The 18,864-nt window shown below is 34.5% G+C and overlaps 1 protein-coding gene across 1 annotated transcript in view; it reads right to left on the minus strand.

The window, feature by feature from the left end:
• The window catches only part of ASIC5 (acid sensing (proton gated) ion channel family member 5), a 36,329-nt gene extending 21,594 nt beyond the window's left edge, over positions 1 to 14,735 (minus strand). Inside the window, exons 1-4 of the mRNA XM_011970492.1 lie at positions 14,649 to 14,735; positions 11,916 to 12,222; positions 2,578 to 2,815; positions 741 to 866 (exon numbers count right to left, since the gene is read on the minus strand). Coding sequence (XP_011825882.1) covers positions 741 to 866; positions 2,578 to 2,815; positions 11,916 to 12,222; positions 14,649 to 14,688 — 711 coding nt within the window. The 5' untranslated portion in view covers positions 14,689 to 14,735. The remainder of the gene's footprint in view (positions 1 to 740; positions 867 to 2,577; positions 2,816 to 11,915; positions 12,223 to 14,648) is intronic.
• Positions 14,736 to 18,864: the final 4,129 nt, after the last annotated feature.

An 18,864-nucleotide genomic window follows, 5' to 3' on the forward strand; every position in this document is an offset into this window, starting at 1 on the left:
ATTGTATGATTTTTGGATACTTAATTTATCAGCATTTTAGAATCCTCTTTTATAAAACCATCATAATGAAGTAGAATGCCTTTAAATGTGTAATACTAGAAGTGGTTATGTAAGACAAAAGGTCAGAATTAACTAATCTTGGGTGGGAGCTATACCAGGAAACCTTGAAGGAAAACACACTGCATTTCTTAGGTGTTTGAACATCTGCCTCCCAGAGCTAAACACTTAGAACTTATTAGGTCAATTACAACTTTCCAAAAGCTGGGCTCGGACAAAATCTATTTACATAATATTCCTTATATAACCAGGATGTTTTCCATCACTTTTCCAGATGTACATCCTATAGTTTGTTAAATGTGTATGTAGAGTTTCTTTCTAAAACATGTTGTCATATTTACAATAACATATTTCTAAAATTATTGTTAAATGCAAAGAGTTCTCTTAAAATAGCTACATACATTGCAACTTAGAATCTCTGGGTTTCATTATTTTGTGGCATGAACATTCCCTGGAGTCAAAAATTTAAGTCAATAAAAATCTCCAGTTTATGCCTCAAAATTTTACCTGTTTAATTTCTAAGCCAATAGTTATATAAAATTCATAGGAGTCTAGACTAAATTAACAAAAACTGAAATAATATCCAATGTATGGGAGCTATCTGATATGGACCAATAGTCTGATCAAGTTTTTGGAACCTCCACCCATTCTTGTTTGTCTTGAACCTGGAGAAAATTCAGTACCTGATTCACACTGAAGAGCAAGCTCAAGCCTCTTCCAGAAACACTCACTTTTCTCTTTGCTTGGATAGTTTCACCATGATTAAAAGTAAAACAATTTCCATATTCAGTGAAGACATGTCCAAAATCCTCCAATATGTAAATGAACCAAAAAAAATCATCAATTTGATATTTTTGTCACCTCTGAAGTTTGCTATAACTTCTTTTTTAAAAAGCATAAATATCTAACAAGACTGCAGAAGTATCAGAGAGAATAGTCTGATTTATATGTGTTTTCAATGATAGTTTTTTTTGGTAATATACATTTGTCAACTTGCATGTGATTATTTAAAGGAGACATTTTTATATAAAATTAAGCATGTATTTAAAACATTTTTAAAAATTACTTTTTTTGTATTTTCCTGAAGATGTATGGAAATGTGTTTTTACCTGTGGAGCACTACTACAGCATCCTTTCTTGGAGGAGCTACGCCTTCTGTGACCTGTATGGTCACATTGTGGCAGTCAATCATATGACCCTGCTCCTTTGACCCTCTTTTTCCAGCCACTACAGAGGTGTGCATGGGACACAAGCTGGGCCAAACTTAAACCTCACCTTCTTGCCTCAGTGATTGGTTCATGAATTGATATGTGTCCCAAGTAGAGCTAATCAGAGTCTTCAGTGAGATTATTAAGTGGATACTGGAGTGCCAAACTCTGATAATGAAAGTCTAGGGGCAGTCAGCAGCCATTTTGGTGAGATGGGGAGAACTCATACAGAAACAAGCCAACCAGAATTATGAGATGGAAACAAAGTCAGAATCTTAAAGATAGTCTTGGAGACCATTGGTTCAGCATTTTTCTGAAGCCAGAACTACTGTGGGAGTTCCTGCTTAATTAAGCCAACTCATTACTTTTAGTCTTCAGTTTACTAGAACAGAAATGGGTTTCTATAATATGCAATTGAAAAATTTCTCTAACACGAAATTTCTTGGTAGTGAGTTAAACATGTTGGTGAATAAAAACAGCATAAAAGAGCTTACTTTCCAAGTTAAGAGTTTAGGTCAGAAACTCATCTCTGTGAAATGTCTCTCAGGCATTTTTTTCTGCTTACTGTGTGCTAAGGTGGCCTACCAAAAACATAAGAAATTGTATCCAAGAACCAAGAATTTGTGTTTACTTAGACTCCCCTAACAACACAGGCTACGGAATTGCTGATACAGGAAATATGGCATCAAATTGCCTATGTAGTTATTTATTAATAGATTGCAGATATATCTAGTACTTTATCTTAAATGTAGATTAACTCTATAAACAATAACAGGATTTTGTATTTCTTATGTATTTGTTTTCTATTTGTTATGAGTGAGTGTATGTTATATAATATATAATAGTTATTATTATATATAATATGTAATAATACATAAATTTTTCATAGTTAAACGCTGGGATCCTCTTATTTTCTATAGTCTCTAATGCAATACCATAAGCATATAAGCAGAGTGATGGATATTTGGTGATTATAAAAATACTATGTTGGAATAGGTTGTTTGTTGATGAATGGAAAAACTTAAAATATCCTCTTGTGTTAAATTGTTTTTCTTTTGGAAAGACTATACTACAAGAAAGGCAATCAACTTTTCTCTTTTCTATCTTTCCTTATCTAACTGCTTGAAAGAGGAAATTTGTCTCATGTGTATTCCATACCCCCAATATCATAAGGCTGAGCTAATGAAATAGAATCTGTAAGGAAATTTGGATTGATTCACCATGGGAGTAAATGCTGTGGGAGCTCAATGTGAAACAGTGTAGTAAAGGAACTTATCACTTTGATTATATTTGAAGAATAGAAAATCGTTACCTTTGGGCTACATGGCTTTCCAAAAAAATCACAGTCCAACAAAGTGCTGTTGTCAAGATAAAAACCTTTGTTCCTGATAAATTCTGCAATGCTGAAGTTTTGGTGACTTGCAGCAAAATCAGTAGCCTCTGTAGAGCCAGTGGAATTGGCAGTAATTTTTCGAAGATGGAGGACTTCGGATACAATGTGCCATAAGAAAAAAATAACACCAAATTTGGCTACAGCATCTGTTTGGAACCTATTAGCAGGAATGAAGGCCATAGTTAGAATAATGAAAACGTATAATTATCTAGAAGAGAGATACCAACATCTGGATTCTATTAGCTTCTTCTTATCTCCTACACTCTCCCTCATTTGCAAGACATTTAAGCAAAATTTGATTCCTAGGAAGTCTTTGACCCATTGTGCAATTAATCTTTTATTTGCACATGTAGTTTCGTTTACCTAGAATATACCCCAGACCTTGATCTGGATTACACCTAATGGATCTTCAAGATTCAATTTAAAGGAAGAGGTGGGAATGTATAGTTGTTAAAAATGCATTTAGGAGCCAGATTTCCTGTGTGTGGCCTTGTCCTGTGTCAGCTTAGCTAAATTAGAACTGCATTTCCCAGCATTCCCATCCTTGTATATATATGAATTTCACTGTCGTGCAGGAGCTGTGGTAGCTCACCCACACTGCAATCCATCTGCTGACTCAACTTGCTGGTATTGGGCAGCAGCCGGGACCACAGCTCCTCCAGCTCCTTTGTGACCTCTTCCTTCAGCTTCTTCAAATACTGGGTTAGGTAAGAATGCAACCTGGTAAAAATGACAACTATCCTGCAGGTCATTCACACCATCAAGATTGGAGGTAGTGAAAAAGAGACCTACATTTTGAGCGTATTTGTTTCCCCAACTTCATATCCATTTTCCCTTCCTTCTGGCCCTGCTTACTTCAGCCCCAGCACTAGGAACAGGCGAACGACTGTACAAAGACTGCTTACCCAGCTCCTGCAACGAAGTGGGGCTTAATCCCTAGAAAAAAGCCCTTTATTCTGTCATTCATGGTGTTCCTGTTTCTCCAGCTAGGTTCTAATTGTTACAGCCATTTAATGGTATGACTTAGTTAATTTTTTCATTTCCCTGTGACGTAAGTTTCCTCTCTTGTAAAATCTGTATATATTAATACAACCTACCTCAAAGTGTTGTTTTAATGATTACATTAATTATTCTTCTTAAAATTTTTAGATAGCTGCCTGGAATATAGTGAGTGTTAGGTAAGCACTTATTAAATAAATGATTCATTCTGGCCACCAAAGCAGAAGTAATCTATTTAACTTAATGACTGTATCACTTTCTAATTCTCTTATCTTGTGGGGCAATTTTGTTTTGCATTCCATATGGTTCTTTATTTGCATGCCTTCCATTCCTTTACAAACATGATCAGGACTTTCATATTTTGGATATTATAAATTTTGAAATTGAACAAATGTTCTCTCTTTAAATTGACTGCTGAAAGCATAGAACAGAATGTATATTCCACTCTTGGTAAGTATATGGGATATGTGGTTCGTATGTTACACCTGAACCTCTTTTGTATCCCTGATTTTATTTCTATTTTCCTTTATATTATATATCTTATTTAATATATAAATATATATATCTATATGTGTGTATATATGTACAGATAAAGAGAGAAGAAAATAAAAAATATTTACTCTAAAATATATTTTTTGACATATTTTGAAATGGCTGCTGCAGGGTCAGCTAATGGAAGTAACCTTGCAAAGCTGTCTTTTATGTGGAAAATTTGCATCTGTAGAAAATGTCCATTAATGCAGCCGGGTCTCCTCTTGCTAGGCATTTGCTAGGTATAGGAGATATTGAGATTCTGACACCTTTAAAAGTCTAAAAAGAAACATTTGCCATCTTGTCTCTCTGAAGAAGTCATCATCTATATAACAAGGTCACCTTTGCTAGGCAAGCCTTTTCCTTTCTCCCTACTATAACCTGTATAACCTGTCTTGCTGTTAAAACCTGCTTTCAGTAATGTTCTGAGTCCACATCCTTTCTGTAATCTCATGATGATAAATAAGCCTCTGTATCTGGTTGGGATGTTGGGCTTTATTCTGAAGGCTCATGTGTATACACATTAAATATCATTGTAAGCCTTTTCTTCTATTAATCAATCTGCCTCATGTCACTGATTTTTCAGCATATCTTTAGGGGGCCAACACTCATGACCCCCACAATACATACATATAATTTTTCTTTCAAATTCAAGCTATATTAAGTCCTTTCTCAGTCAAGGTAGGGCATACACAAAACACAAAAATGGAGAAACAACCTCAAGCCAACATTACATACTCTTTAAGTGATGAAAAACTGTTTTCATAGTCAATATCTAATATTGTAGCTTACTAAACTGGCTCTGATCCTTGCAAAGCTAGCCCAGGTCCTAAAACTCTGTAAATCTCCTCCTCAGACTTCCTGATTCCAAGGCACTATTGGTCGTCTGTCATGGTGGTATTCTGTCTAACTACAGTACATCTAATAACCCTGCTTTTCTTGGTCAAAAGTATTTCTTGGATCATTAAGAAATTAAGAGTTTACATCAGCAACAGATTTGGCAGAAGGATGGTGTAAACCCTGTATTGAGAGATGGACCTCCAAGCTACTACAGGTCTCCAACTCCCAGTGATGGACAGGTTCCCAGCAATCTGCTCCAAAGCCCTACAACTGTGAAATCCTGCACAGTCAGAGCCAGTACTCCCTGATACATGTTCATTGGATTATATTCAAAATCATTATGCAGAGAAGTAAAGGAATTACTATACATATAGGAGGAATGAATACAACCTACAAAATGGTTAAATAGGAGGGCATCTTAAAATATTTTTAAGCTTTTTTATTATACTAATAATATTTGAGACCATGAGAGTAATTTATATGGATTAATTAAATTTAATAAATAAAGCCTAACCATATTAAGCCAAGGAAGAAATTTTTTTTGTGAGAAATACTGTTTTGCACAAAACAAAAGTGTTTTGCACTGAGTTTATTTTCAATTTTATTTTATTTTTTGAGACAAGGTCTCAATTTGTTGCCCAGGTTGTAGTGCAGAGACACGAACATGGTTCATTGTAGCCTCGACCTTCTGGGCTCAAACAATCCTCCCACTTCAGCCCCCCACGTAGTTAGGACTACAGGTGTGCACCACCATGCCCAGCTAATTTTTGTATTTTTTTTTTTAGAGACAGAGTTTTACCATGTTGTCCAGCCTGGTCTCGAACTGCTGAGCTCAAGCAATCTGCCTACCTTGGCCTCCCAAAGTGCTGGGATTATAGGCATTAGTCACTGCATCTGGCTTATTTTCAATTTTAATTTGAACTTCAAAACTCTTCCAAGCTTTCCTTTCAAAAACCTTGCTTAGCTAGAATTTGCCTTACTCTTTAATTTAACACAACTGGTAAAGAGCCTAGTAGAAGAAAATAACACGAAAAATATATTAATTGGTTTAAACAATTTAACATCTGGTAACCAATTAAATCTGTCCTTCTTATGTATATCAATGGTTCTAAATGTACTTCCCCAAATTATGTCACCCAAATGATTAATTTTCATCTAAAATCCAAGTTGATGCCTGACTCAGGTCTTATTTGAGTCCTGCCAAAACAGACCCATTTCTTGTATATTTTACAGTTAATTTTATGGAGAAGGAAAATGAGGAACAATGTCTGCCTTTTGTATTCTTCTTTGAGCAAATTTTAACATCTTACCTTTCTCCGATTAACTAATGAAACCTTTGATATGTCTTTATATTTGTATGAGAAGCAATGATTTTACTTTTGGTTAAAAATCCTTGAGCAATTTTTTCTTGCATCAAACAAATTTGAAATAAACAAAGAATCACAGTGATTATAAACATGAAGACCCAGTACATGAGTTCTCATAAACAATGGATCAAATAGCATCAGTAGTCACTCCATCCAATTATTATTTCTGATTTTAGTGGAAGAAAATAAAATTCTGAAGTTTTTACCAAATGAACAGAAATTTTTGATGAATTTTGTGATAAACATATTTTAGTGAAAATTTCAGACACAAAGACATTTGAAAAGCACTAGAACTGATACCAAAGAACCAAGTCACAAATATTATTAAAATTTCTGGAATTTTTTGTGAAATGTGACTTTTTATTAATTTCTGCCAATTGTATTCTTAGGAGTTTGTCTTTCTGTATAACCATTGCTTTGTGTGAAAGAAACTTTTCAAAATTAAAATTAATAAGTATTCTTTAATCAACTACAGGTAAAATTAGACTAATATGGCTGTGCTATGGAACATGAATACATGGATAAAGTTAATTTTGATGAAATCGTTGACAAATACTTATAAAGAAAGGCTAAAAAATGGAAACACAATGCTATTATTCATTTCTGTGTAAAACTAAAGAAAATATCTGAGGGAAGCCCCAATCATTTTAGAGGTTTATTTTGCAAGGTTGAGGATGAGCCTGGGGACAAGAAACAAAATCACAGAAATATCTGTGATCCATGATTTTTCCAAACAGGGTTTGGGGACACAATATTTAAAGCGGAAAGAGTGGGCAGTAGGGGAGAAAGGTAAGAACAAAAAGGGGAGGGTAGATTATGGAGGCTAGCAGTTGCATTCTTTTGAAGCTTTGATCAATTTCACTGAATTTACATTTTACCTGTGAAAGGAGTGGGTAGTGGAATAGTCAACTACGTATTTGTCTGGTGCTCAGTGAATCTTCATTTTTATATAGGATAAAATAAACATAGAGTAGAGGAAGAAGTCAAATATGCATTTGCCTCAGGTGAGTAGAGGGATGACTTCTAGCTCTATCTTTGTCTTGTACCTGTGAAGATAAGCTGTTGATTTACATTCTCAGGGTGAAATTCAGTACAATTTCATTTTATGATAAGGATCTTGGGGCCCACAGGATATTTCCTGTGAGAAAATTGTAATAGTGGGCGCCTGAGAAGGTATGTGCCTTCTATCTTTGTGGTTATCTGTTTAGGAACAAAATGGGAAGCGGTTGTGTGTGACGCAGTTCCCAAGCTTAACTTTCCCCTTTGACATAGTGAGTTGGAGGTCCTGAGATTTTATTTTACTTTCACAACTGGAACAGATTTTAAAACCTTTTTTTAAAAAAAAAAATATGTCAGTGTCCAAAAAGTATTAATGCATTACTTTTTCTTATTTTTGTATTTTTTTAAACATTTTTATTGACTTGAATATACATAGGCCATTTTCATTATTTGTTTGATTTCATGACTATTACCAAAAATGATTTTGTCACATAGAGGAGGGAAGTATTATAAAGTGATCTCTGACATACACTTGGTACAGGCTCCTGGTACCCATTGTGAAAAGTAAATCCTTTCTGATAATCCAAAGTCATTTGGCAAAGTTTCCTCATCTCAGGTGTCCATTTTCCAGTCACAAGGTGGTTTAACAAAAAAAGCATAGAAATTGGGATCTATCAGCAGACTTTTCCAGTTTCTAACTTGGTAAACTCTAAGTAAATTACAGCGTTAAGCTTTACTTTTTTTTCAATAGAATTAGAGACTATGCAACTTAGAACAATGGCCTTCAAACTAGAATGTGCATATGTCTGAGTGTTCTCCTGCACAGAGAATTTTAAGGAAATAAAAGTTCCCATCCTCTTTTTACAGTGGTTCATCTCCCATGTATAAAAAAGTGTTAACCTGTCACCCATCAGAAATCTTAACATAGAATGCATACTGGTGTATAACAACCTCAGGGCTCCTAATACGGGCATACAAATTGTATTTTGCTTCAGGGAAAGACTCCTTTAAGAATTAATCAAAGCTCCTAAAATCTTGTCTTGGCCTGTCATACACATATTTGCAGCCAGGGTGAAGCTCTGCATTAGACACAGGGTATTTGACCCTTGCTTAAGACTAAATTGACAGAGTCTTAAGTAGAATAATGAAAGTTGTTATTTTTAATGTAACTAGACTGTTTGTTAAGACTTCCAGATTTGGGGTTATTTGAATATAATCCACAGATAAAAATTTTAAATAATTTCTACTGGTGTATTTTAGTCAATAAAGTAGTTAAAATCTTATGAAAATACATGAAATGTTTATTCCTATTACAGTAAATCCTTATCCTATTTTATCTCATAAATATAATGATATATAATACTTACATTTGTGATAATATAATTTGATATAAAATATAATATTTTTCATCTCCTAAAAATAATGAATAAATTATTTAGGGTTATGGCTAAAAATGTAGACATATGCAAGTGCAAATGCAAGTTAAATACACGGTTTTTCAAATTTTTTTATATAGCACATTAACTAAAATGTTTGAAGATCATTGCCTCTGAGAACTGAAATTATAGATTTCAGTATTGCTGAGCAATGCTGGGTATAATGTTTAAAGCGGGAATCTGAATTATCTTTCTGTAAAATTGTACTTTGGGAGTTGGAGATATCTCTAATGCCTGTAAACTGATGTTGTTTTAGTTTCTTGTTCCCTAAGGAAGAATAATTTTCTTATAATTAAGAATTTTCCTGTTCTATCATTATAACCTCTAAAATATTAAATCTTTTTTTGTTGGTCTGGATACTTATATCTAACTGAGCTAGGATATACAATCATTTTTTTCAATGTCGTCTAACACAAAAGCTATAATCATTGATTTGAGATTTGAGCTATGCAAAATGGATTAGGTTTTCATACCAAAAATTATAAAAGTACTCAGATCATAGGCTATTAAATATTTTTAGACATCTTTTTCTTTTAATTTAGCTGTTTTCAGTTACAAATTTCCCTATAAGCACTGTTTTAGCTGCATCCCATTAGTTTGCTATTTTGTGTCTTCATTTTCATTCATCTCAAAGTATTTTCTAATTTTCTTTGTGATTTCTTCTTTGATTTCGTTGTTATTTAGGTGTGTATTCTTTAATATTTACATATTTGTGAATATCCCAAATTTATTTTGATTATTGACCTCTAATTTTATTATATTGCGATTGATAAACATATTTGAATAATTTAAAATCTTTTCAACTTACTTTACCCTGTACATGGCCTTGTATATGGTCTATTCTAAGAGCATGTGCCATGTGCACATGGAAAGAATGCATATTTTGCTATTGTTGAGTAGATTGTTCTAAGGATGTTTGCAAAGTCTAGTAGGTTTATAAGGATGTTCAAGTCTTCTATGTCTTCTGTTTCATTGTTTATTCTCTGTCAAGTTGTTCTATTGATTACTAAAAGTGGGGTATTGAAAAATCGAACTATATAGGTTAACTTATGTCTCCTGATAGATTGATCATGTATTCAACATAAAATGACAACTTTTTATATCAAGTAACATATATTACTTTAAAGTCTATTTTGTCTGAGATAAGGGTATCTACTCTAGCTTTCTCATGGTTGACATACCTTTTTCCATTCTTATACTTTTAACCCATTTGCATCTTCAAATTTAAATTATCTCTCCTGTACACAGCATATAGCTGGATCTTTCTAAAAAAAAATCCATTCTGATAACCTCTGCCTTTCTACTGGATTGTCTAATCCATTCTAATTTAATTTCATTAGTAATATAGTTAGATTTGCATCTGCCATTTTACTTTTTGTTTTCTCTGTCTTATGCCTTTTTTCCTAAATATACCTTGACTTGTGGCAAAACTATATCAATCTCTGCTTCTATTTCACATGACTTTTCCCTGCTGTATCTCTGTGTGTTCTCTCCTCTCCCTGTAAGAACTTCAGTCATTGGATTTAGAGTTCACCCTAATGTGGTATAACCTCAACTTATCTAATCATATTTGTAATGACCCAATTTTTAAATATGATCATTCTGAGGTTCCAGTAGACTTGAATTTGAGGAGATACTATTGAAATGTTTCTTTTTTAACAGAAAAGTTTGCCTTTTAAGATAAATATTTTTTCACCAGTTATGGTTGGTTTTGTAGGGGATAGAATTGATGGACTTCCTCACTTTGCCATCCTGGAAGTAATATCTACATTTTCATTCAGTCAAGGATAACAGCAACCAATCTTTGTTTTTGTTAGAACACATGCTACTTAAAATAGTATGAGGCAATAGTATTGAAAATCATTTTTGGGCGGGAAAGGATTGATTTGCTTTGACTTGTTAGGACCTGGACATGTATCTTGAGTTCTTGAAATATTGACAATCATACAAACAAGCTGTAACATCTACTGTATATTGAGCACCAGTTCTAGAAGTCCCCCAGGAATGAAACACAATGGAGTACTTATTACCTTATCTAATGTAACAACAAATATGTGAAGTAGATGATATTATCTTATTTTATAAATATAAAAATTGACACTAAGAAGGCTGAGTGACTTCCCTAATAACCAAGTGGTGGGTCTTAAGAAGCCCTCCTTTCTCAGGCAAAAATCCTATGTGTGATATTTCAGGCTTCACCACAGGCAATTACAAAGCATTGCCTGGAAGCCTAGTGGTGGAAAGTTGCCCTCCTCTCAGCAGATTTGGTGTACAGTCAATAGACTGCAGTTTTCTGGAATAAGTTGCAGTCAAGGACTCAAGACAGTGGCAGTAGAGCATTGAATCAAATGTAACCCTCTTCTAAGCTCAGGGTTCTTTGCAGCTGCACTGATCACAGACCCATGGAGCTGGCCTTGCCTCTACTACATTAAATAGCTCTTCATGTGTACATCAGAACATTTTATATCTTTATGTGTTTGCAAAGTAGCTCCCTCTTCCAGTTCTTCTTCATCTCCACTTAGAAAGCTCTAGTCATCTTTTAATACCCAGATTTCCATAACACCCACGATGGAGACTATTAATCTGTTCTCTGGGATTTCAGAACCCATGCACATTGTTTTATTTTATTGCACTGTGATCGTTGATATTTGTCTTTTCTGCCAATTAATTAACTTCTAACATGCAGAGATCAAGACTTTTACATTGGGCTGGGCACAGTGGCTCACATCTATAAGTTCAGCATTTTGGGAGGCTGAGGCAGGTGGATCACTTCAGCCTAGGAGTTTGAGAATAGTCTGGGCAATGTAGTGAAACCCCCATCTCTTTTACATCTATTTAATGATAGGATTTGGGATGGTACCTAGAATATGATTGTGGAGGGAAGGAAGAAAAGAAGGAAAATAAGTGAAAAAAGAAATTAGTGAATTCTTTGCTCCCTTAAATTTGTGCTTTTAAGTGCAATTTAAGAACTTCAGTGGTTTTACATATGATAATTTCCACATGCGAAAACTCTTTGTCAGTCATCCAAGAAAGATTACACTAGCAAGTTTATAGGAACTAATTATTTTTAAAAAACTAATTTTACCTGTTCAAATTACAAAATGTCACAGCTGGGAACTCCATCTTTTCCACATACTGAACCTCAATGGACGTTGTGGTTGGCCATGTGAAGTAGTTGAGCAAGCGACTGTAGATCTGCCATGTCACGAGTGAGACTGAGCCCAGAACCACCACCAACCACAGCACCTTGCGAATTTTGCTCCGGTTCTGAACAATATTGTGTATCCCATGAAAGGAAGTGGAGATGGCAAAGTCATGGTCAAACTTCTTTCGTTCAGTGGGAGATAGCAGTGGTTTCTTTGAAAGGCAAAGCTTTATCTTTTCTAAGAGTCCTTAAGGTTTTGCCCATAAAAAGATTAAACCAAAAAAAAAGTAATTAGTTAGGAAACCTTAATGCTATCTGTAAAAAAACACAACTCACATAAATTAAAGAAGTGACTCTTTTATGTGTAATTCATAGAAACTAAAAATTCATCTTTTGTTGCATGATTTATTCAGGAATCAAGAAGTGTAAGTGTTGACTACATGGGTTTATTGAGAAGATGCTAATGCTATTCATAGAATGGCTATTATTAATGCAAATGTATTAGTGGTATGGTATTAATAGGTGACTTCCAGCTTTAAAACCAATTCACCTTCAAGAGGTTGGTTACAACAACTCATAAACTTTAAATATTAATTCTTATTTTTTAAATATTCTTTCTCTTTGAAAGTCCTTTAGAAGTCATGAACAAAATCAGGCTTATTCCTCTGAGAGTCATAAGTATGGCTAAAAGGAATCTGTTCTTAACTAATGTTTGTCCTGTGATGGTATAATTTATGATAAATGTAGCTTTCATTCTTGTATTCTTTAATGTACGACTATTTTAATTTTTGTTGGTTGTTTAGTCAGAATGTTCAGTGTTCAGTTGTAGTGTTAGTTTAGCAATCTATTTTCTACCTCTTCAGGGAATGAATTCATCCTTTCAAATCTATCAGGAATCAATCAATAATATTTATTGATATTCATTTGTGAGAACCAGGGAAGGTAACACTACATTTTTTTGGCAATATATGATATGTTGAAAATTTTCTTTTGGTTAAATTTCTTTCCATTTTTTCATAGGAGAAAAGGCAAAGAATCTCTCTGTTGAGGGAAAGGTGCAATACAAGTAAGAGCATGAGATGGGCTTCGCAATGGAAGATCAGGCTTCCAGCCCATTCCTAGCCTCTTATAACCTGCACATCTTTGGCAAAGTTTCTTAGTCTTATACCTTTTATGTCAAATGGCAGCAATGGTATCTGCCTTATGAGTTTGTTGTATTAAATATGATAATACCTGGAGAGAGCTAAGCACATTATCTAGATCATAATAAGTACTCAAGGGTATTAGCTATATTTATTATTCTGCTAATTTAGTGGTGATGTAGTAAATGGCAAAATATTCAGGAATTTTAAAAAACTTTAAAAGTGTCTTAAAAAATTAGTTCTTAATGGCTTTATATATGTTCATAGTTATGTGAATTAACTTTTATATCCTTTGCCCAAAATAATACTTTTGGAATATAGGTATTCAACTATCCAGCATTAATTTACTTACAAGAAGTTTAAAACTCCATTTATTATTAAATCATTATTTAATACAACATAAACAACCAATCAATTAGCTAAGCTTTTTATTCAGTTATAGGACACATGCTATAAAAAGGTGTCTATTAACATTTTCTAAGGGAGTTCATTTCATTCACTTACAAATTATATGATTATTTTACAAATCATATTGTGATTATTATTCACTAAGCAGGAGAGCTTGTATTAATATAATTAGCTTGAAGTTGGACTAAAATCTTAGAATAGCACCCTCATTAATGTTGTTTTTAGTATAAAATTAATGAACATGTATCAACTAACTGGCACAATCCCAGAGAAAAATCAGAAACAAGAAAAAAGCTATTGTTACTAATTACCAAAATATATTTAAATATGCTCTTTTGTGTATTCTTTAGTCTTTGCACATATACAAACATATGTGAAGAATTTACTCTGATAAAAAAACAACAGTCTCTGGATAATTTGTACCTTTCCTACAATAGGGATCAAAGCTATTAGAAGGGGAAGACTAACCTAGTAACTAGCTACTGACAAGCAAAGTATGACTAGTTGCAAGCATTACCCAAAAACATTTAACTTCCAAGTTTGCCTGTCAAAAATCAGCCCATTTAATATAGATCTAATCCTTGACAATTGGTTTGGCCTCTCTGGAGAAATACCAGCTATTTTCTAGTGTTTTAATAGAGTTTTATTATTATTATTATTGTTTTAGGTGAATGTATGACTATCAGGAAGATTAAAATTGGTTTAATAAATGGTCCACTAGTTTTCAAAGCAGAAGCTTCTTACTTTCCTGACTGAAGTATATACAGTGTAATTATGACAGGTAGACCTTGCATTGAGTGCTGATCAACATAAAAGCATTTTGAGGAACATCAAATACGTTTTGTTACATTTTAAAAATAAAACCTGCAGGCCTACGATAAATAGAAACCAAAAGAAACAAAACAAAACAAATAAACACAATCAGATTCTAGCATATAGTAATACTTAAAAACTATTTTTGAGTCCCTCTTACAAATAACTTTTTTTCTAAGTAACTAAAACTATTCATTTTTGTAACATTGGAAATAAAATTTCCCAATAAGAAAAAAAATCCCTCTTTTCTTACTTCTGGCCTCTAGAAATGAAAATTATTACTGCTCTGAGGAGTTCACTCTTTACTCACCGTTCTCAGCATACGCTTTTGATTTTTCCGTCTGCTCCATTTGTGATTTCAGTTAAGCAAGAGTCTTCAAGGTAACCCAATTTTCATCAATAACAGTATTCATTTTGTGGCCTTTATATAAAATACAGCAGTTGAGGTTGTAAAACATGGAAGCAATTTAAATGTTTGTGTTGCTATGTTTGGCCTCATAAAGCACATAATCTGAACCAAAAATGTTGACAGAACCAGGTATGGGCATTTATGAACTGAAGAGAAGCTAACCCAGAGTAAAAAGCAAAAAGTATCATTAAGAAACCATTTTCTCACAGTTAAAGGGATAATTCCTATCAAATATCTGTAGTTTAACAGTGGCCCCTGACCAGGCTAGTTGAAACTCCAATGACTCACCTGGGAACGTCTTCTTAGCTTTTCTTTTTACCTTTGTCTTTATTCAACTTCAAATCAAAATGCAGCTGGAATAAATTTTTTGTGGGAGAGGTGTCTTCTCTTGTTGATGTTTCTTTCTTAGTATCAGAAGCTGTTTCTAACAGAAATAATAGCCAATAAATATGAAAAAATAAAACACCAAAAAATATCTGCTCAGGAAGAAATGATTACTGAAAACAACAACTTACTAAAACATAAAGGCTAATTATTTTTTATATGAGCACTTTTGGAAAATTGTTAGAATTTATTATATTGAATAATAAACTGAAAAATGTGCATTATTGTGCATAAATGGCACCATCTCTTGACAGAACTCAGTGATTGCATGTATCTCTACCTAATAGAGGTTGTTAGAGTCACCATTTTATAAGCATGTCACCATTAATCATTAATATGGTTATGTATATTTTGCATATATTTGAAAACTTGTAAACTCAGCAGTGTCAGTTCAAACTAGTCTGATATGGAGGCCAACTAATTCGAAGTGATGTAAAGGAACCTGGCTAGAGGTCCTCAGTCATCACAGTAAAGATTTCAGGAATAGAATCAATTTCATGATGTATGAATTTCTCCATTAAAGAGCTCTTCTTTGGGGTTAAATTATGTATTAATCTGTTCTCACACTGCTAATAAAGACATACTCGAAACTGGGTAATTTAGAGAGAGGTTTAATTGACTCACAGTTTCACATAGCTGGGAAGACTGCACAGTCATGGTGGAAGGTGAAAGAGGAGCAAAGTTATGTCTAACATGGTGGCAGGCAAGAGAGCTTGTGTAGGGGAACCTCCCTTCATAAAACTATCAGATCTCGTGAAACTTTTTCACTATCACAAGAACAGCATGGGAAAGACCTGCCCCCATGTTTCAATTAACTTCCACGGGGTCCCTCCCACAGAACACGGGAATTATGGAAGCTATAACTAAAGATGGGATTTGGGTGGGGACACAGCCAAAACATTTCATTCTGCCCCTAGCCTCTGCCAAAACTCATGTCCTCACATTGTTCAAAACAAATCATGCCTTCCCAAAAGTGCCCCATCTTAACTCATTTCAGCATTAACTCAAAATTTCACAGTCCAAAGGCTTACCTGAGACAAGGCAAGTCTCTTCTGTCTATGAGTGGGTAAAATCAAAAGCAAGTTAGTTACTTCCTAGATACAAGGGGGTACATGTATTAGGTAAATACACCCATTTCCAAATGAGAGAAATTAGCAAAAACAAAGGGCTACAAGGCCCATGCAAGTCCAAAATCCAACAGGGCAGTCATTAAACCTTAAAGTTCCGAAATGATCTCTTTTGACTCCATGTCTCACATCCAGGTCATGTTGATGCAAGAGGTGGACTCCCATGGCCTTGGGCAGCTCCACCCCTGTGGTTTTGCAGGGTATAGCCCCCTCTTGGCTGCTTTCACGGGCTGACATTGAGTGTCTGCAGCTTTTCCAGGTGCATGGTGCAAGGTGTTAATGGAGCTAACATTCTGGGGTCTAGAGAACAGTGGCCCTCTTCTCACAGCTCCACTAGTGAGTGCCCCCATGGGGACTCTATGTGGGGGCTCCAACTCCACATTTGCCTCCTGCACTGTCCTAGCAGAGGTTCTCCATGGGCCCTGCCCCTGCAGCAAACTTCTGCCTGAACATCCAGATGTTTCCATATATCATCTGAAATCTAGGTGAAGGGTCCCAAATCTCAATTCTTGACTTCTGTGCACCTACAGGCTCAGCACCACATGGAAGCTGCCAAGGCTTTGGGCTTGCACCCTCTGAAGCCATGGTCTGAGTTGTACCTTGGCCCCTTTTAGCCATGGCTGGAACAGCTGGGAAACAGGGCACCAAGATCCTAGGCTGCACATAGCAGGGGGACCCTGGTCCTGGTCCACAAAACCATTTTTTTCTCCTAGGCCTCTGGGCCTGTGATGGGAGGGGCTGCCATAAAAGTCTCTGACATGTCCTAAAAACATTTTCCCCACTGTCTTGGTTATTAACAAATAATGAAAGGAAAGAAAGCTTCTTCTTAAACTCCTTTGCTCAAATTTATTCCTCTCTTCTATGATATTTAAAAACAATAAATGTATCTGCTCTTTCTCACACAAATCCGGTAACTCTTCATCTCTCTTTTACTTTAAAATGAGCATTTAAACAGTTTTCTCCTTCTCTATTTAGCTTTGAAAGTACTTTATTCTCACTTCTACCTTATTGCTGATTTTGGTGAATTTAAATTCCATATTCTCTGTTGAGTTAGGAAATCTCCTGCCATTTTCCCTCATTTCCCTTATTTGAAATCAAACCCAGTGTCCTCTTCAGAGTTATGCCTTGCTTCTCCTTTGTGATCTCAAGTTTCTTAACTTTCTAAGATATTTCATTGAAAATAAATATGGAAGTGCCCACTTTCCTTCCTTCTATTTCATGTGCTCACTAAAGTTGTTTTGAATAGCAAATGTGTTTGACAGATGTAGATTTTCATTGAGAGCGACTTGTAAAAAAGTAATAAGAAAAAAAATTTTAAAAGAGAGATTTCAAATTTTCTTCCTCTCTCCCATACCACCCAAATACTTATACACATAAAGGTAGGTAATTAAATGAAAAAACCAAACCAAGTGAAAATCTAGAGAGTTCTGAAAAACTATTTTCCAATACCTCTGAACAGGTAGCATCAACAACAACAACAACAACAACAACAACTACCTATTAGTGTTAATAAATGCAAAGGATGCAATTAAAAAGCATGTATAGAAAAACAATGCAACCAACCTTTTATCTGACCCTGCAATTGAAATTAGACCCTACGCAACATTAAAAACAATATGCAGTGTCTAGAGAAGTATATTCTTTCTGACCCATTACCATTTTATAGATACATAAATGTGTGTTAGTCAAATATTTCCTGTTAATTCTATTTTTAAAAAATTCTTATGTGTTTTAATATAAATTTTGCTTCTGTTAAATTGGCATGTATCTAAAGGTATAAACAAACTTTGACTACTATTTTTTAATTTAGCTTTAAATTAAAATTTTACAGTTTTTTTCTATTGGGGGTGATACATGACCATTAATAATGCTACAATTAATGTTTTTAGATTTAGACAAACAAGATACAACCTACAAGGCCTGTAAACAAAGACAATTTAAGTAATGCTTTTTTAAACATCTGAAATAGATATTTTATTCTTAATCTCAGAAGGAAAAACAAAAGCAACCTCACAGCTTAGAATGTTTTTAGAGTAATAAATGGTTCAGTGGTGTCTTGCTTTGGGTCTATAATAATACAAAAGACAGAACTAATAGGGTCATTTTCTGTTATGACTATGCATAAGTGTTGTTGGTTAGCGTTTTTATTACAATATTTTTATAGAGCTCTAGGTGGAAGAAATTAGCCAAGGTATATATATTCAAAGCAAACAAATTCATGCATCTGAAATAATTCCATGTAGTGAAGAGAGAGACCACAAAATATCAAATCCAATACTTCTTACCATTCCCCGCCCTCATCCATTTAACAAAGGAAGCTCAGAAATAAGGAGAAAGAATGTAAGTTCTACAGAGGAAGGGCTTTTTGCCTGTTTTGTTTGTTTATCTATCCAACTGCAAAGAAATATGCTGGTCATTGAATGAGTCAGTTCATCCCTGGACTGGGTGTGGTAGCTCACACTTGTAATCCGAGCACTTTGGGAGGCCAAAGTGGGCAGATAACGTGAGGTCAGGAGTTTGAGACCAGCCTGGCCAACATGGGGAAACCCTGTCTCTACCAAAAATACAAAAATTAGCTGGGCCTTGTGGTGCACACCTGTAATCCC

Source organism: Mandrillus leucophaeus, unplaced genomic scaffold (assembly GCF_000951045.1).
Source record: "Mandrillus leucophaeus isolate KB7577 unplaced genomic scaffold, Mleu.le_1.0 Scaffold95, whole genome shotgun sequence".
NCBI classification, from domain to species: Eukaryota; Metazoa; Chordata; class Mammalia; order Primates; family Cercopithecidae; genus Mandrillus; species Mandrillus leucophaeus.